Source organism: Labeo rohita, chromosome 23, assembly GCF_022985175.1.
Source record: "Labeo rohita strain BAU-BD-2019 chromosome 23, IGBB_LRoh.1.0, whole genome shotgun sequence".
NCBI lineage: Eukaryota > Metazoa > Chordata > Actinopteri > Cypriniformes > Cyprinidae > Labeo > Labeo rohita.
The window spans coordinates 17,204,916-17,226,058 of NC_066891.1; the positions used below are offsets into that span (position 1 = coordinate 17,204,916).

Consider the following 21,143-nt stretch of genomic DNA (forward strand, 5'->3'; position numbering starts at 1 on the left):
ATCGTATAGGCTTCCCTTGTTCACCTCTCAAATAGCAGATGTATGGATGTAAGGAGTGCTTTGAAAGCAAAATCCATTTGATCTTGAGATAAAACTAAAGGTAATTGAACATGACGGACTGTGATTAGCTTGAAAAGATGAATCTGCAGCGAAATTATAGTGCATGTCAGTCTATACTGATAGCAGCTCTGTCAGTGATGGGAGAAAATCCATATTCTCTTTTCTGGCTTGCATTAAAAAATTGCTGTGCAAGGAAAAGGAAAGCCTTTGATATTTCGGTGTAGGAACATGACTATGTATCAGGTAAGCATGAAATATATTCTGAGATGCCAGAACTTGTACAAATCAAATATATCCTGCTCTCTTCACATTCATGCTAATCTTTTATTATAGTAATTTTTTTGCTGTTGGTTTTAGCAATGTTTTTCTGCGAAGAATTTTAAACTAAAAATCTATTTTTTTCTTATTTGCACTCAACTCAAACACTGCTACAAAAATCAGATTTACTTCCCAGCATTTATGCAATATTTTTGTTCTGCAGATTTCACATACTTACCACATCAGGTCGTTTCCAGTGAGCAACTGTCACTTGCTGTGGGTTGAGCTGTGCATACAGACTTTTAGCCATTTTTCAAAAAGCAAAAGCAAAACTTCAAAAGTCAAAAAGCAAAATATCGTCTGAAGGCTGCAAATCTACAAAGTCCTCTGCTCTCAGATGTGAGAGGAAACATCCAGTCCCGAGTGCTGCAGCAGGTTCCATGTCAATAAAGTGAGAAACTCCAGCAGGACAGCATTAGACTGCTGTGTGTACTCTGGGAGGTGCGTGCATGTCTGTAACCTGAAGTCTAATTGTGTATTTAAGCATTAAGATCCTTTAACTCCAGGTGCTCTGGAGTCTTTTCTCTCTCAGGGAAGAGAGTGAATTGTGGAGGAGATGTTGAATTCCTACAGAATTAACTTTCTCTCCGTCTTGCGATTTTTCTTTCTCTCACTGGCAGAAGTTCAGGGTAAAACGGAGCTGATCTGAGCCTGGATCTGCTCTCTTTCAGTCAGACAAGCCTGAGCATGAGTCTGACTTACTCATCAACTCTGTTCCAAAACCTAGTGCAACATCGCAATCAGGGTTTGAACTTAACATCCGACAACCTGCTAAATGCGGGTGAAAATAAAATGTGGTGAGTAAAACATCAAATCACTTGCCAATTTGTGATTCATAAAATTGGTATCCTGGGTGGCACCAGAGCACTGTTTTCATCAATTATCAACAATTCATGTTAAACCAATGCAAAACTGTTTGTATGTAGAATATAACAGGGCCGGAACAGGGTCTGGGATTCTTTTGCATGCAATTTTAAACATTCATGAACTCCACCACACACACATCTTATAGGAAAAGTTCACTTTCAGAACAAAAATGTACTCACTCCCTTGTCATCCAAGATGTTTGTGTCTTTCTTTCTTCAGTCGTAAAGAAATTATGTTTTTTGAGGAAAACATTTCAGGATTTCTCTCCATATAGTGGACTTCTATGGTGCCCACAAGTTTGAATTTCCAAAATGTAGTTTAAATGCAGCTTCAAAGGGCTCTAAACGATCCCAGGCGAGGTAGAGGGGATCGTTTATCTAACGAAGTGATTGGTGATTGTCTAAAAGAAATTCAATTTATATACTTTTTAACCTTAAATGCTTCTCTTGTCTAGCTCTGCATGAACTCGTATTCCGGTTCAATACAGTTAGGGTAGGTTGGAAAACTCCATCTCAGTTTTACCTCCAATTTCAAAATCATCCTATGTTGCTGTTTTAACTTTTTTTGTAAAGTGTGTTTGATCTTCTTTGCACATTCACTTTGTAAACACTGGGTCGGTACTTCTGCAGCGATGTAGGACGATTTTGAAATTGGAGGAGAAAATGAGATGGGAGTTTTTTGACCTACCCTAACTGTATTGAACTGGAATACACATTGGATATGTGATATGTGGACTGGAATAAATTGTCAATTTGTTTAGAAAATGACTGATCGTTTCACTAGATAAGACACTTCTTCCTTGGCTGGGATCATTTAGAGCCCTTTGAAGCTGCATTTAAACTGCATTTTGGAAGTTCAAACTCGTGGCCTCCACTGAAGTCCACTATGGAGAGAAATCCTGAAATGTTTACCTCAAAAAATACCAATTTATTATTGACTAAACAAAGAAAGACATGAACATCTTGGATGACAAGGGGGTGAGTACATTATCTGTAAATATTTGTTCTGGTAGTGAACTTCTCCTCTAACCACACCATGAGGGTAAAACTACGCCCAGGTTTTTTAAATGAAAAAACTGTATAAATCAACTGAACCATTACACCTGCAACAACAACATTTGCAGAAAGCACACACGCTGTCCTTAAAATGAGCCTAAAATGTTAAATAATTAGCAAATCAAGGAACGTAAAGATACATTTCCAAAAACACAAACAAAAAACAACATTTTAATCATTAACCTGTCATTAATCATTAACTGTCACTCCCATTTTCGAACACAGACATAAAAATGCAGAATCCAGACTTATATTTTTATAATTCATGAATGAAAACATTTTGTAATATGATTTTGATTTTCCGTGGTAACGTAATGTCTGATTTTAAAATGCCTATCAAAGGATGAATTTTGAGATTTTACATTTTGAACTGATATATAATTTCTTACGATTTCTATTGCATGATAGGGAAAAAGGCAACGAAGAAAGTCTTTTGTGACAAAGGTCAAAACTCATGTTAGATCTATGATGTAGATTTTTTAAGTTGCACTCTTGACATATATTAATCTATTACTTTTCCTACATAATTTGTAACACAAAAATGTTGTAAAATATCTATTTAGGAGTCTTAGACCTTTCCAACAATGTATAGTTTGTCATGATTAGATTAGGATTTATTTGTAATATGGTGAAGTAAATTTAGGTGTCCCACTGGGTAAAGTTTTACAATAGTTTCATTTATTATATGTTCTCATATCTATTTTAATTTTTGTAGTGTGGTTTTGTAGTCAAATTTACTGTAATATAATACAGCTTTGATCTGTTTGCTGTTTACAAAGTTTACTATTTACCATTTTTTATGCTGTGATTTTTGGAGAATAAACTTTTTTAAAGTGCTTTATGGTACTGAATAAAATTTAAATGTATTATTTTATAATAGATATTTATTCAGTTAAAAAATAATGAAAATTTCTATACTTTTTAACCACAAATGCTTGTCTCGCACTAGCTCTGTGATGCGCATCTATGACTTCACGCATTACGTAATCACGCTGGAAAGGTCACATGTGGTTAGTTCTCCTCTGTGTACTCCGGTTCAAAATGGTAAAGTAGGGCGAAAAAACTCCTTTACTCCCCAACTTCAAAATCATCTGACATCGTTTTATCTCGTTGTTTTAACACTGGGTCGGTACTTCCGCTTAAGTCAAGTGCAACATTTCCACCGTGACTACATAATGCGTGAAGTCGAGCTAGTGCAAGATGAACATTTGTGGTTACAAAGAATATACATTTTAATTATTATTTTTTAAATGACAGCTCATTTTGCTAAATAAGACCCTTATTCCTTGGCTGAGATTGTTTAGAGCCCTTTGAAGCTGCACTGAAACTGCAATTTGGTACTTCAAGCTGTTGATCCCCACTGAAGTCCACTATATGGAAAAAAATCCTGAGATGTTTTTCTCAAAAACCTTAATTTTTTTTTTACTGAAGAAAGACAGACATCAACATCTTGAATGACATGAGGGTGAGTATTCTATTTTTATTCTGGAAGTGAACTAATCCTTTAAAAGACAACACACATTTGAAAACAATCTGATTTGGGAGCGTACCTATGCCGCTTATGTTGGCAGCTTATTAGGCTTGAAAAAAATAGCATCTTAACTTAACAAAAAATTCTGAATAGTTCATACAGGTGAGACTTTAGCTAAAGTGAAATGACACCTAGGTGATTAGCATGCAAAGGCCATTCTTTAGTTTGGCTCTTGAGTCTTGGGACAAAATCTTAATTAAACGTGCTGTCACGTACGTGTGCGATCAATATGGGATTGTCGGAAAAGTATGGTGGATGGCGTCTCAGAGGATGTGAGAGAGTGACAGACTTGTGATGCAAGACTTTTTATTATGTCAGCTTAACAGGTCTGTTGTTAGTTCGACTGGCATTATTATTAGAGCCATACGTCCAGTTTAAACCAGCCATGTCAACTCTAATCGGCCTTCAACACATCAGCTCTATTTGGAGATTGGAGCTGAGCCTGTGCAGCCTCCCCACTGATCTTTCATTACTTCCTTCTGAGAAGCAATTCACAACAATTACAGGAACCACTGTTACACCTATACAGTAAAATATTTGATCTGTTTAAAATGCACCTTGTAAATCAACCTTGTTTGATCAGTCTGTCTTTATGATCAAAACTAACATGTACTTTGGAACAACGTTCTAAAAAAAGACTAAGCTCATGAATATTAATTAGTTCACACTGACGCTATAAGCTAATCTTACTAAACCATCCAGTCAACTCTACTTACTCAAACAGCTTACTAATAGTCATTGACACATACAGTAATCAAGGCCAAGTCAAGTAATCAAACATCAACAAATAAATAAATGGATAACTTGGGCTCACTGAAGATGCTAAATAATCATATATTATATTTTTTTTCATAGATAGATAAGAGTAATCTTTTTTCCCTGTATATAAAATTTACTGATATAAATAGCTTAAACCTACCCACAAATAAATCAATGGCAGTGTTTGGCATTTTAGAGTTATGCACACAGATGAATCAGCACATTTGGGTTGGACTGTAGTGACTGTGCTTAGAGTGCTTAGAGAAGATTTTTTCCAAAATGTTCTAAGGAACATTTTTTTTTTTCATAGTTATCTATGATTCATGCCAACCTGCCAGACAGAACTGGCGGTCTATTCTAATAAAGCTTTAAGCCAGCGAGTGGATTTGGAAATGGAAATGTCTCCAGGGCTCAGCAGAAATAAGCAAATCTATTTAACTGGTCTAAAAAAGACATTGTGACTAAATTTGAAAAGAAATGATAAAGAGCTCGTACGGTTATCTCAGTTTCAGCCTTAGCCAAATAAAAACATTAAAAAAAAAAACTATTTTTTAATTTAATATAATGACAAATAATCAGACAAAAAAGTGTCTCAATTTGGATGCTTCAGTCACGTTTAAGCAAAAAATATCAAAACAATGGTATTTATTTTTTAAAAAAGACATTGCAAACAAACATTTCAAAAGATAAAATAATAGGATGTTATTTATTCAAAATTAAAATAAAAAGTAACTTTCTAGTTATAAAACACTGTTAATTCGAGGTGGAATGTATGGAAGCCTGTTTCCGGCACTGACAAAAAAAATTAAAAAAGGTAATTGTGACTTTTTATCTTACAATAAGACTTTTTGACTTTTTTCTCAGAATTGAGAGATATAAACTCGCAGTTGCAAGTTATAAAGTCAGAATTTTGAGACATAAACTCTTTCTGAGAAATACAGTCAGAATTGCAAAATTTAAACTCACAATTGTGACTTTTTTCTCAGAATTGTGAGTGTGTATCTCTCAGTTCTGGCTTTATAATAGGCAACTGCAAGTTATCAAGACAGAATTGCTGGACAAACTCACAATTCTGAGAATATAGTTCTGAGAACATTTTTTCTCCTCAAATTGAACATCATAACTCACAATTGCTAGTTTATATCATGCAATTTTGGGAAAAAAAGTCAGAATTGCAAAAAAAAGTCAGAACTGCAAGATATAAACTTGTAAATTATGAGGGTAAAAAGTCAAAATTGCGAAATACAAACATTTGCGAGGAAAAAGTCAGAATTACGAGTTTTTATCTTGCAATTCTGACTTTATTTTTCGCAATTGTGAGTTTATATCTCGTTATTCTGACTTTTTTGTTGTGTGTTTATCTCGCAATTAAACTCTCAATTGCGAGTTTATGTCACGCATTTGCGGAATTATGAGTTTTTATCTTGCAATACTGACTTTATTTCTCACAACTGTGAGTTTATATCTTGCAGTTCTGACTTTATGACTGCTAGTGCAACTGCTAGTCAATTTTTTTTTACAAAAAATGTCAGAATTGCGAGATATATACTCACAATTATGAGGGGAAAAAAAGCTCAGAATTATGAGATACAAACATTTGCAAGAAAAAAGTTTTTATCTCGCAATTGTGAGTTTATATCTCGCAATTCTGACTATGTAACTAGCAATTGCTAGTTTGTATCGTAATTCTGAGAAAAGTCAGAATTGCAAAAAAAAAAGTCAGAATTGGGTGATTTTAACTCAACTATGATAATAAGTCAGAATTGCAAGACAAACATTTGTGAGAAAAGTCAGAATTACAAGTTTTTATCTCACAATTCTGACTTTATTTCTCGCAATTGCTAGTTTATATCACACAATTCTGAGAAAAAAGTCAGAACTGCAAGATATAAACTCGCAATTATGAGGGGAAAAAAACATTCACATAAAAAGTCAGAATTGTTGAGTTTATATCTCGTAATTCTGACTTTATTTCTTGCAATTGTGAGTTTATCTCGCAATTCAACTCTCCATTGCGAGTTTATATCACGCATTTGAGCGAATAAAGTCTGAGTTTTTATCTCACAATTCTGATTTTCTCACAATTGTGAGTTTATATTTCACAATTCTGACTTTATAACTCGCAATTGCTAGTTTATATCATGCAATTCTGAGAAAAAATTCAGAATTACAAAAAAGTCAGAATTGTGATTCTGACGTTATAACTCACAATTGAGAGTTTATATCGCGCAATTCAGAGGGGAAAAGTATTTTTATTTTTTATTCAGTGGTGGAAACAGGCTTCCATAGAAATGACTGCATACATCTATTAACAATCATCTAGGGACCATTTAGTAAATAAATAAAAAAAAAAAACACTGCCTCAGAAAAGTGAAGTTAGTCTGGAAGTAATGACATTCAGGCATTCTTAAATGTGGCTAAAGTGTACTATTTGTGGCCACTGTATCTAGAAGAGAAAGTTAACCTAGTAGTCAAAATAGACTTTTTAAAAACATGTGGAGAACTTTAGCCAAAAAATCGCCTATTTTTTACTGGAGCTCCGAGAAAGAAAGCCATACTGATGACATGGATGTCAGAGGCATTATCCCCACTGTGAAATCAGGCCAGTCCTTAATTAATGATCCCCTTCATGTGATTCTCTAGTCACTCTCTCTCTCCGTCCTATCCATGATCATCCTCAGCTCAGCACAAATTAAATTAAATCAAATCTAACTTTAGAAGATGCTGCTATTAGACTAGCAGAAGGCAGTGCATCTCTCTTGTCATGGTCACAAAGCCAGCTCACCACCCTTTAAAAACAATGCTTAACAAATGGTGTCAATATGGTCTGCATGGATAGGATCATGTTTTATACAGTATATATTTTGGGACTTTTCAACATTTTTATGAGATCAGATAGAGGACAGCAACAGGAAATTATTGGGGGGGAGAGAGAGCGAGGGAATGTGACACAGGCCAGAGCCTCATGAGCACTGGAGCTCTTACACATCTTGAGTTTGTGACAATGCATTTATTTTAATTTAGATCTTCGCAGATGCAGCCCATCATCTCAGTTATAAGTTGCTAGTATCCATTCTCTCCAGAGGAGTGTTATGTAGAGGCAAGCACCCCCCATATGCTTCATGTTTTACAGCTGAACTAACACATGCTAACACTGGAGGCCATTGTTGCCACTGTGTGTAACTTTGCATAATTTTTTTGTGGTTTTGAAACAATGACAAAACAATAGTGAGACATTCCCATTAGCCTTCTAACAACAGCAGCTCACAGAAGGGCGTCTCAAGCCTGCAGCATGTACGTCAGAGGGGAAAAAAAGACTTGAATCTCACACAGAATTAGACAGCACGTAAAACTAAAATCCTCTCTGACTTGGCAATCTCTAATGTAAACGACATCAAACTGCTTAAAGCACAATCCAGCAGAGAAACGCTCTGGCAAAGCAACTATAGAGTTGAACAAACAGGTTTGAATTGAGGAAAATTAACAGAATAAGCGAAAGCAAGTGACAAATAATGACATACGAAACCCAGAGTGACAAACAATCACAAAATAAAACCAACAACCAAATAAGCACAAATGAGATCTCTTCATAATATAAAATATTCTTCCCTAGACAGCAATGAAATTAAATGGAAAGCAACTTGAGAAAATTGATTTTTGCTTAAATCTCCTGAGAAAAGACTCCCTTTTTAGAGATCACTTTGTTCGGGTTTGCTGAAGATACAAAAGCAAGTCTCAGAACCTATCTGCAATTATCTGACCATTATCCACATAAAAATAATAATTAATAATAATAATAATAACAATAATAATTATATATAATTATTATTATTATTATTATTATTACTACTACTACTACTACTTTTTTGAAGAATGTTGCTAACAGTTTTGGTTACCACTGACTTTTATTGCATGAAACAAAAAATAAATAAAATAAAAAATAAAAATAAAAAAGAGAGAGAAAGAGACATTCCTCAAAGTACACTGTAAAAAACAATTTGCTGAGTCAACTTAAAATAATTTGTTACCAGGCTGCCTTAAAATTTTAAGTTCAGTCAACTCAAAAAAGTTACTTGAAATGTTAAGTTGTACTAAGTTGTACTAAGCAATAAATAAATAAAAATAGAGGATGATCGGAAAGGTCCATGAGCCGGGATTCGAACTTGGGACGGCCGCAGCGCGACAACGTTATACACTGCCCGCCAAAAGTTTGGAAACACCCCTGGTAAAGTGTGGTTTTGGACGATATCAGCATAAATCCATATCATTTTTTGGTGCAAATACATTAAAGTAAGTTGACATTATTGCTGAAGACCAGCAATAATAATTTTCATTTTGATTACATAATAATGGCAATATATACATGTCAAAGTCAGACATGCCCCTTTGCCAACTGGGCCCAGGTTTTTAAAAGATTTTTGGGTCAGAACACCTTAATAGCTTCAACAATTGATTGCCAATTAAGTTTAGAATACAATGAATTTAGGCCCAGATTATGCAGAGCTGTAATAGCTGCTAATGGTGGATATTTTGATGAATTGAAAATGTAATTTTTTTCTATGTATAAACTGTTTATGTAATAAAATATGTTTTCGTAGTTTGTGTTGTCCCTTATCAGTGCAAAATTATCACAAATTAAAAAGTATTCATGACAATATTGTTCAAACCCCCACTTTTCTAGGGCGTTTCCAACCTTTTGGAGGGCAGTGTATGTCGACGCGCTAACTACAAGACTATTGGCGCCAACCTAAGCTTTTAAGACTTTCTTGTGTGAAACATAAAACACTGCAAAACACTGCAAAAATCAAACAAAAAAAACACACAATTTGTTGAGTCAACTTAAAATAATTTGTTACCAGGCTGCCTTAAAATTTTAAGTTCAATCAACTCAAAAAAAGTTTATTTACTTGAAATGTGAAGTTGTACTAAGTGACAACTTAGACATTTGAGGTGATTCAACTTAAATTTAACGGCAGCTGGGTAATAAGCCCAGCTTTTAAGTTTAACAAACCAAATTTGTTGTTCAGTCAACTCAAAAATCTAAGTTGTCACTTAGTGCAACTTAACATTTCCAGTTGACTAAACTTATTTGAGTTGAATGAACTTAAAATTTTAAGGCAGCAGGGTAACAAATTATTAACAAATTATAAGTCGACTCAACAAATTGTGTGTTTGTTTTTTACAGTGTACCCTGTTTTATGTTTCACACAGGAAGGTCATAAAAGTTAGCAGTTTAGGTCGGCACCAATAGCCTTGTGGTTAGCGTGCTAACATATAGCAGCGTTGTGCTGCGGGTGTCCCGAGTTTGAATCCCGGCTTGTGGACCTTTCCCGATCCCACCCCCTTCTCTCTCTCCCACTTTGCTTTCTGTCCAACTACACTGTCCTATCTAAATAAAGGCATAAAAATGCCAAAAATAAATAATAATAATAATAAAAAGAAGTTAAAAGTTTAGAGCAACATGAGGATGTGTAAATAATGACAGAATTGTAATTTTTGGATGAACTAGCCCATTAATTAAACGTAACCTAGAACCAAGCAATAAAATTGCCTATGGGAATACATGGAATAAAATGAGAGATGCTTTCTTTCCACAAACCTTTCCTTTTACCGTAGGACTGGCTCAAAATTAATGACATGACCTCTGAAGACATCTTCTCTATTTCTTTTTCCATTCATTTTCTTTCTCCCATTTCACACATGTGAGATTACCTTCCATTATGTTGTAGATAAGCTAACACTGCAGAATTGTGGATGCCATTAAAGCTCTCTGACATCACCCAAACTTTATCCTCTTAATCACAGGCTCAGCGCACCGAGTTTAAAAGCACTAAAATCTCCTACACACACAGAGAGATCACTCAAACTACTTACACACACTCCACACAATACACAAAGGATCTTATTCTTTAGCCCAGCGCTTTGAGAACCTGACCCTCAAATCTAACTTTGTCAGACACAATTGCCAAGATCACCAAACAAAATATGGCTCAACAATGAAACTAATAACATTTGACTTAAAGAGGGGTTTAAAGGGCCCTTGTATCATCTCTCTTAAGGCCGTTGAGAGTGTTAGATGATCTGTGGCTCCGCAAATATTAAAATGCAATAAATATGATCCGTGCAGTAGCTCAGTACGAAAAGGAAAAACTAAAAAGAGATTTTAGCATTCCATCAGCTAAAGTTCAACCATGCAGTTGAAATTCATGCATGAGTCACAAGTTTGGCTGCATAATTCATCAGCACAAGCACTGAAGCTTCAACACTTTAAGGTGTATTTTAGAAGCTGATTACAAGCTCTGTCTGTGTAATGAAAGAAGTCTGGTAGACTGACTGTAGTGATGCACTGCAGAAAAGGCATTTGGCATAGTTCACCCCAAAAGGAACTTTTTTCCATTAATTACTCACCTTCATGTTGTTCCAAACCCGTAAGACCTTTTTCGAGAGCTTTCGTAAAATTTGAGAGCTTTCTGACCCTGCATAGAGAGCAACGCAACTGACACATTCAAGAACCAGAAAGGTAGTAACGACATGGATAAAATAGTGTGACGACATCAGTGGTTCAACCTTAATTTTATGAAGCTACGAGAATTTTTTGTGTGCAAAGAAAACAAAAACAATGACTTTATTCGACAATTTCTTCTGATTTGTGTCAGTCTACATCAGAACGCTGGCTTCTGTGTCAGCAGCACCACAAAAGTGTCATGTTACTCTCGTGGACGCACATTGAAGACTGACATGGAAGAGATAAAATTGTTGAATAAAGTTATTATTTTTGTTTTCTTTGCACACTAAAAGTATTCTTGTAGCTTCATAACATTACGGTTGAACCACTGATGTCACATGGACTATTTTATTGATGTAATTACTACCTTTCTGGATCTTGCACGTGTCAGTTGCACTGCAGAGTCAGAAAACTCTTGGATTTCATCAAAAATATCTCAATTTGTGTTCTGAAGATAAAAGTCTTACAGGTTTGGAATGACATTTCTGGATGAACATGAATTATTATGAATTATCATTTTTGGATGAACTATCCCATTAAAGGGATTCACTCAAAATGAAAACTATATAATTATTTTCTTGTCCATATGTTGTTCCAAACCTTTATGAATTTGTGTCTTTAATAAAGAAAGGTGAATTTTTTAAAGTGAAAGAGAACTGGGGTTATGAAGCTCCAAAAAGGCAGGGAAAAGTACCATTAATTATCAAAAACCACATTCTTATGATTCATGCAACCAATTCATGCAAAAACATTGTGAGAGGAACAGTACAAAACTGATGTGTTTTGCATTAAAAATTTTAGCATAGACCTGTTAGTGTAATGATAGTAATATTAAAGGAAACATTCTGTTGAATCATTTAATCCAGTTCAAAAAACAAGCCCAAATTACTCCATGATCCAGTCGTTTAAAGGAGACCTATTACACCTCCTTTTACAATATATAATATAAGTCTCAGAATGTCCCTAGAATGTCTGTAAAGTTTTAGCTCAAAACACCCCACGGATCTTTTTTTATATCATTTTGAAAATGCCTATTTTGAGTGGAAGCAGAAACACATGTTTTTCATGCATATCTCTTTAAATGCAAATGAGCTGCTGTTCCCCACCCCCTTTTTCCAGAATAGGACTGTGCCTTTACAGCTTGTACCTCAGATGCTCTATCAGATGCTAAAAAACATGGTTTATACTGTCTATCGCACTGAAATCATGCATTTTAAACCATATTAGTTTAAACTTCTGAAATATGGTTTTCTAAAGTGCACACATTCGAAGCACACACACAGAAAGCGGCTGTCACAGGGCATGTGAGTACTAAACTAAGTTCTCTTTAATGTCTTATCGCGCTTAAACTGTCAAATACACACAAGTTTATGTTAAAAACACACAAGTTACCAAAACAGCCGGTTATGTCTGTGAAGGCAAACAGCTGGGAGAGAAATCGCATGTTAACATTAGATCTGTGTGGCGTAATTTACAGTGAATAAATCAGTCCACTGCTCTTTTGTTTCCTCTGAGGATGGGACTCTAAATAGCGTTCTGTGCTTGTCTGTGCAGCCAACGACAGAAGAGTTAGCATGCTTTGCTTGAACTTTTCCCATGGTGTAAGGACTGGTACACCGTTGTCGCTTGCAAAAAACAAAATGACGGCGCCGTGGGTGGAAACGTAGTAATATTATAATAAGATTCTTTTACCACATCACGGGGGGAACAGAATCTGCATTTTTGTAACGTTTTATAGGTTGGTAGATGCACTGGGGACCCAATTATAGCACTTAAACACAGAAAAGGTCAGGTTTTCATGATATGCCACCTTTAAAAGTCCACTTCTGACTTCAAGTTCAGTCTGTTCCTCACACAAAGTTGTTACATAGGTTCAAAATACTTGGACTTAGTGTTTTGCATTTTTTGTAGCTTGAAAGCCCCTCGATCACTGTAATTGCATGGAAAAGAGTACATTATTTAAAACGTCTCTTTTTGTGTTCAATGACTTTAAGGTTTAGAACAACACAAGGGTGAGTAAATTACAAAAAAATTCACTTTGTTTAAACTGTTCCTTTAAGGGTCACGGGAGCAGTTTGCTGAATCCCTGAAGCTACGGTACAAGCCACATCAGTGGATAAATGACCTTTCCTAATCAATGCTATTTTGACAGGCATTAGTTTGTCTCATGGAATAAGGGGTGTGACTGATAAACCGGCCTGACATTTGTTAATTAATAGCATCTGGCATTTAATTACATCACTCTTATTTAACTGCATGCCATGTCAATCATGTGTATTAATAATAAACAGAAAATGCCATAATCATGCCTCCAAACAATGGCCTCATGCAAATCGGTGTTAAGCTCACAGTAATGGAGCAGATGGGTCGGGAGAGGTGAGACAGACTCAGCAAGCAGAAGTCAAGCACTCAGCATGCAGGCCGGCAAGAGTTTTGGGATATTGCACCTTGAGGAACGCAGGGCCGGCGTGAGGCAGTGACGGCTGGAACAGTGAAGGATCTAGTGTGTTAGAGATGCAGGGCTCTCCTCCATCTTGTTTCCTGTAATGACAGACAGACACACTTCAATATAGCAGAAAATGTGCACATAACACAAAATCACCCTAGCAGGGTAAAGATCTACCTGTGTAATATTTGATTTAACATAATACATTTTAAGTTTATGGACATTTTGTCACTACTTGATGTCCAATGTGTCCTTGCTGTCCAAAACCAGTTGAGAAGCACTGCTCTAAATGGCCAAAGGCCATGGGGTCACAGCTGAGGAAGCTTTAGCATTGTGATAGCCTGAGTAAAGACAATTGTATCACCCCCCGCATGGCCGTACGGCAGCACCTCTGAGCAGGCTTTGCATTTAGATTAGCAGGTTTCTCCGTCTGTGCAAAGCTCCATGGAGTTGAAGAGGTGATGTGCAGTCTGCGGGGGCTGGTGTAATCTAATTTTTTTCAGACTCCTATTGTTTTGACATGAGGCCATGATTAGATTTCCCATTATACTTTAGTTGAGGAGAAACAGATTGTATTACATTGAAGGCTAAATACGGTTCAGGGCGATGTAAGTGAGCTAAAGAATGACCCTGGATGCTCCATAATAAGACATTTATACTTTCCTAAATGTGTTCATAAAAACAGACTCTTTAGCAGAAACTCCAACGAGAGACAGTGACTGCTGCGACATATATCCTCCATGGTAATTTAGGAAATGGATATGGATTTAATATAAAATAATGAGTACAATTAAAGGAAACTGTGCGCTAACACACTAACAAAACGAACATGCTGCATTTGCAACAAAAAATGACTTAAAAGATTAAAGATGGGATTTGAATAAGAATACCTGGTACAGCACCACTAAGGGATTTTATGCAAATCAGGTAACAGAGCAAATGTGCACATAAAATTAGTGCTGAATTCAATTTTCACAGTGCAATTCAAAATCTTTCTGGTTCATAAAGTATGTAAAAATACAATTAAAGAGGTCATGACGTGAGAAATCAAACTCATCCTCAGCCTTAATCTTTTGGCATATAAGATGATTTGTACCATTAAAGTTCCAAAAATGGCTCGTTTGGATCTGAGGTGGCATGTGATGTCACAAAGGCACATAACATTTGCATAAACACCACCTCCAGAGCAAGACATTGACGAATAGTCATCATCTCACCATAGGCCTCATCCACATATCGAAAGGATTATACATTTGTTCAGAGCATTTTGTTTTGTAAATGAGAAGAGTTCGCACAGAAACATTTGTGGAAAGGTGAAGCTGTTGGATCTGACTGCAGCTGCATCACAAACTTTAAGGCTTGTTCATTAATCGGCCACTGTTATGATTGGCTAATGCCTTTGCACAAGAAACTGTATCAAAAGTAGTGGCAATTATCTGCATCTCAGTATTGTAGTACATTAGAAAACAGTATGCGATAGTAACATATTGAGTGTAAATTATCATTTTAATTCAAATTATTAAATGGATGCCACCTTATCGGGACAATAAATTCCTCCCTACACCTACCCTAACCCTACCTGATATTTTGTTCAACTTTTCAAATATTTCCTTCATTATTACTGAAAATACACGCCTTTCCGATGTGTTATCTGATTTGAAAAGCTAGGGGAAAAAAGTTCGGCAAAATGCGGATTCGACTCCCAGTAGATCGCGTACTTAATCATCTACACCACTGGAGCTGTTATAAGACGATAATCTTTTGTAATGTCTTGTAATCACATGTTGTTGGGTGCAGTTTGTGTAAATAGGCCTTGTAAACAAGACTGACTATTTGCACATGTAAATAAACATCGTCATAAAAGCCCTGTCACAAACATTGTCAACACGCATGAAGACACATCTTTTATTTCATCAAGCTGAATGCTCACTAAAAACTGAAGTAGTCATCATGTTTTCAAGATCAGGACATGCTTCATTTTGACTTGACACAAAGCAGTGATATCTAAGAGCGGGAGAGTTGTTTACTTACCTTAGAATTAGTCAATAACGCCATAATGTTCTTAATTCAGACCGAGAGCTCACACGAAAACAAGAGGCGGAATTTATCGCACAAACCAATTACATCCAATCATAACTGATCATATCCAACTATAGCGCGATTATCACGTGACTTTACCCCATTCATTTAAATGAGCCTTTAGAAAAATCACGGCACACTAAGGGGTCTATAGAAAGTCAATGGACTGAGGGGAGGCAAGCCTCTGCTGTAACTTTACTTGCAGGTGTCGCTGTTGGACAGTGTTAAGTTTTAAAAAATAAGTGACTTTTAGACTTTTAATGTCATATTTAGTCATATTCGCCAATTTTGAGGAGATGAGACATTGCCTCCCTTGCCTCCTGAGGAACCGCTCTGGATATATGCAGTCAGTGTTTCAGTGCATTTTGCATCTGGTAAAAAGGTGGTGCAACTCTTGACTGAATTTGCCCCTCGGGACCTGTTTGGAGCTTGTATTGCTTTCGGTCAAAAGACTTGTCTGAAGATCCATATCTGGGAAAATCCCTCTTCCTGACATCAAGCAGAGGTTGCAATAGTGTTATTAAAGTTGAGAACTATTACAAATGTGAACCGCTGAAATCTCTCTAGTTTATAAGGGAAGGTCAAAAAGAGACCTGTGATGAATCTCTTAAACAAAGAGGCAACTTTCTGTTAGTGCTTCTCAATAGTTCTCATGTCAGTTTCAGTGATGCCTATTATGAGTTGTTGTTGTAAATAAACCCAGAGTCTGAGCTCTACAGCAGCCGTCCCACTGCTTGCATATTCTATTCCCTCCAACAACACCATCCATCAAAACCAGACAGCTACTTTAAAGGTAAATGAGATTTTCAAGACATGGCCAGTTGGCTTTCAGCATTCACGTTAATGCATTACCGCAAACCATCATTTGTAGCTTGTTTTAAATTAACCTCCAGATTGCCCTATAACCCCCATATGGGTGTTCAAGTGAACTTCTGCCTTTAACTGATCCAGAGATGTCCAGTGGCGTAGATTTCTGCTGTGGATAATGGAAGTGATGTAATGAGGGAGTGATCAGCAGTGCTGAACAGAACAGAGACCTTAAATGAACCGCAGCTCAGCTCTAAAACAAGCGGTAAAAGAAAAACTTTCATACGGTTTTGTGCTGATATCATTAATTAGACCGTCCTCCATTAACCGAACGTCCTTTAAATTAACTTCAATGAAAGGATCTTGAAAGTGCATATCCAACTTCAGCTATAAAAATTGATTATTAAAGGCTCAGCATGTGGTGGTGAATTACTGTAATGTAGTGGTAACTTACTGTACCGTTAAACTGACACATAGATTCAGGTTGGTTTATTACAGTACAGAGTGATTAGAAATCCTATGTACTAATTCTCTTCCCACACAGGCAAGAAATTCCCACCGGGCCACTGAGGGAACGTTCTGCATTCACAACTGGGATCATTATTTCACTCCCTACAGCTGAGCAGCCCAGAAAACAATTCCATACACCAAACAGACAAAATCCTCACTGAAGTCTGCAGGCTTCACAGCCCTGTGAAACTACTGGAGTACAGCCATGAAATTACGCATGACATTATATAAATCGTTATTTAATGCTCAAACACAACCTGTTTTGACATTCAAAAGTCTTGATAAACATTACATCATGAGAAGCGATTAGCATTGTATTAGTGCCAAAGATTTAATTATTACTTTTCTTTTTGATGCGGTTCAGCCTTTGAAAGTTTACTTCATTAAAATAATGCTAGATTTTCCAGTAAAACACATCAACATTTCTGTCAAAAACACATTAGTCATGACGTTTAAGGATGCACAATATATTTTGGTTATTGACCAGTAACACAGTAGAGGTGTTTTAAATTGATTAGTATCCATAATTGATATATATTTCCATTATTAACGCAGTAACACTTTACAATAAGGTTCATTAGTTAACATGAACAATGAAAGAACAATAATTATACAGCATTTATTACAGTTAATGTTAATTTCAGCATTTACTAATGCGTTATTAAAATCCCAAGTTGTGTTTGTTAAAATTGTGCTAGCATACAATGAACGACTGTATTTTTAGGAACATTAACAAAGGTTAATAAATAGTGTAATAAATGCATTGTTTTGTTTGTTGATGTTAGTTAATACATTGACTAATGTTAACAAATGACACTTTAATGTAAAGTGTTACCATTAATGCTTACTTTAGATTTAAAAAAAAAGTTAAATATATCAATCACAAATTTTTAAATGAATATCAGTTTTTCCAGTTTTGGTTACTTTGGAAATGTAATAGGTTACAGATTACTAGTTACCCTATTTAAAATAAGTAAGTAATAAGTAGTGTAATTAATTCAAATACTTTATAAAAGTAATGCAACTGATTACATTAAATTACTTTTTGATTACGTTTCTAAATTTCTAATGAAAGTTTTTAACTGTTATTCATTTTCAAACATTTAAACAGTACTCAACATTGATTATTGGCAGACTTTCAAAATCCTTCACCTCTTGAATTAAGATTATAATAATTTAATTTAAAAGCACAGACACAACAAAATCAGACTTTAGCACCTCTTGTTATTTGTATGATTGTTCTGAGGTAAAATACAGATTTATCATAAGAAATAGTAAATATTAAAAAGTATACAAAGAAGTATTCAGATGTAACCCCCTTCGTAATCGTTAACATTTTCATAACTGTAATTTAATTACACATTTTTTTCCTCAGTAACTGTAACAGATTACAGTTACATTTATTTTGTAATTAAATTATGTAACTGGTTACATTAAAGTAACTAATTTAACTAGTTTACAAATTAAGTAACTAGTTACTCCCCAAAAATGTTATACTGTACATCAAATAGTCAGTGCATAATTTCACTTAATCAATTAAAAATATTATTTTTTTCTTTAAAATTGAGTTTTTTGTATTTTTGTTTAATTTAGACAAAACTGTATCACATTACACATACAGACCATGAAAATGACATACATTTTTAGCTATTTTAATTAAGAATGACAATTGTATATAATTATGTTTAATGGCACGACCACAAATTTTAATAGTGGTGCATTATTACACAAGAGCATCAAGTTAACATTAATTTAAAAAAAAAACTCCAGGCAGACAAATTTATAACACACATCTCTCAATCTCTAATTTGTATCTTATTAAGCATCTGAATTATTAAACATCTGAATTGCCGATTTAATAAAGCCATGACATCTTTTTCCTCTTGGCTGCTAATATTTAAATACTCAAATGAAGCCCCTCTCTGCCTCTCCCCCAAGTTCGATTGAGAGTAAATCTGATATTTAAAATCTGCGAATAAGAGGAGTGCAGTTCCATGTGAAATTACGTAAACCATTCACTCCTGGGGTTCTGCCACGCAGCAATGTTTCATTAGCATCTCACCTCTGTCTTCAGCCAGTTTGAGAAACCACAGCAGATGCAGGATGAAATGCACAAACAAGGATGAGAAACTAATGAAATATGAACTATGGTCTCAAATGTGAGGCTGGAGAAAAGTACAAAGCACTAAAAGCTCACAAGTCAATTCCTGAGCGCTGAAGCTCGGAGCACGACTAAAGAGGTTGGTAGGTCACCCGTTAAGAAGTTAATTGTAAACGATGAGCCGTGAACGAACGTCAGTTACTGCTTGCAGACGCACTCATTCCTGTCTCTCGTAGAATCCCTCTATGTGTGTTAATGAAGACTCTGGCAATCTGCTCATCTCTAAAAGCATATTCTACATGTTCATGCGCCGCACACCTGCCAGATGCTTTGGCCGTCCCGCCAATCTCACACAGACACACCAAACCCCTTACAACTGTCATACTTCATATTCCTGTACACATATACAGTGCAATTACTCACTGCGTGCGGACCGATGTAGGATCTCCTCTCTCATCTGGCAGCGGGGAGCCTCTCAAGTCAGTCGCACACCTGCTAGAAGCATTGATCCTCCCACTATCACTTCATTTGTTGTCTGTATCACTCTCTTGCTCCTACTCTGCTGCTCTTTTCCTCTCTCTTCTTTCTTTATGTGTCTCTCACCCTCCCCGTTTGCGCTCTTACGCGCCCGTCCCGTCCCCTCCCCCGCTCACTCAAACACTGAGGGCTGTCCATCTGAGCTGTCTGATGGGGCTGTAATTTGCATTCATCGTGCTTTGCCTTAATTAAACACACACCTCCCCATCACAGACTGTTGCTTGGGCAACCGATTCACTAACAAATTATGTCCTAAATCCCATTTAAAAACTGTAATTCTACCTTAACGTGATTTTTTAAACAATTTATCTTTGTCTGTTCCTGACATCCGCTCTTGAGTTTCCCTGGGGGTTTATATATTCAAGAGCTTGTTTCTCTGGAGTTAAGAATCTATTAAAAGCACTTAATGTAAAGGAAGTGGATTAGATGAATGAATGGGAAACCATGGAAACAGTGGCTTTCTTTTAAATACAATATTGGAATTTAATATAGGAAGTATTATCTTGATAGAGCGTCCCGGATTATCATATCAGAGGGGTGACAGCACACACGGTCCACAGATGGAACAATTAAAGGGATAGTTCACGTAAAAATGAATATGTGCAACATAAAAAAAAAGAACTTGTAATAATGTACATACAGTTGAAGTCAAAACCTTGCAGAATCTGCAAAATGTTAATTATTTTACCAAAACAAGAGGGATCATACAAAATGCATGTTATTTTTGAATAAGATATTTCATATAAAAGACGTTTACATACACACAAGAGAAAATAATAGCTGAATATATAAAAATGACCCCGTTCAAAAGTTTACTTGGTTTACTTGGTGTGTTGTAACCTGAATGATCCACATCTGTGTTTTTTTGTTTAATGATATTTGTTCATGAGTCCCTTGTTTTGTCATGAACAGTTAAACTGCCTGCTGTTCTTCAGAAAAACTCTTTAAGTCCCACAAATTCTTTGATTTTTCAGCATTTTTGTGCATTTGAACCATTTCCAACAATGACTGTATGATTTTGAGATCCATCTTTTCACACTGAGGACAACTGAAGGACTCATATGCAACTATTACATTAGTTTCAAATGCTCACTGATGCATCAGAAGGAAAAACGATGCATTAAGAGTCAGGGGTGTAAAAACTTTTGAAAAGAATGAAGATGTGTACTTTTTTTTTTTTAATTTTGCCTAAATATCATATTTTTTTCCATTTAGTACTGCCCCTCAGAAGCTACAGAAGAGACATGTTTTCCAGAAGACAAAATAAGCTAAATTTACCCTGATCATCAAATTCAAGAAGTTTTCACCCCCTGGCTCTTAATGCATCGTGTTTCCTTCTGGAGCATCAGTGAGTTGCATGAGTCCCTCTTTTGTCCTCAGTGTAAAAAGATGGATCTCAAACTCATACAGTCATTGTTGGAAAGGGTTTAAATACACAAAAATGCTGAAAAAATGTATTTTTACTTTGATGAAATAATTAACATTTTGCAGATTCTGCAAGATGTAAACTTTTGACCTCAACTGTATGAATAATGCAATGTAATGAATCTAATATAGGCTACACATAT

General features: G+C 35.7%; 1 protein-coding gene across 13 annotated transcripts in view; it reads right to left on the bottom strand.

Moving 5' to 3' along the window:
* The window catches only part of rap1gapa (RAP1 GTPase activating protein a), a 129,246-nt gene that overhangs the window by 42,833 nt on the left and 65,270 nt on the right, over positions 1-21,143 (bottom strand). For 9 of the 13 annotated variants that reach the window (XM_051096532.1, XM_051096525.1, XM_051096521.1 and 6 more), the window contains one exon: positions 13,543-13,636. Coding sequence is in view for 7 of the 13 variants with exons in the window: in XM_051096525.1 (XP_050952482.1) it covers positions 13,543-13,636 (94 nt within the window). In the remaining 6 variants the exon portion in view is untranslated. Of the gene's footprint in view, positions 1-556; positions 1,041-13,542; positions 13,637-19,461; positions 19,633-21,143 lie in introns of those variants that run through there. The other 4 variants (XM_051096533.1, XM_051096531.1, XM_051096527.1 and 1 more) reach the window with 3 other exon arrangements.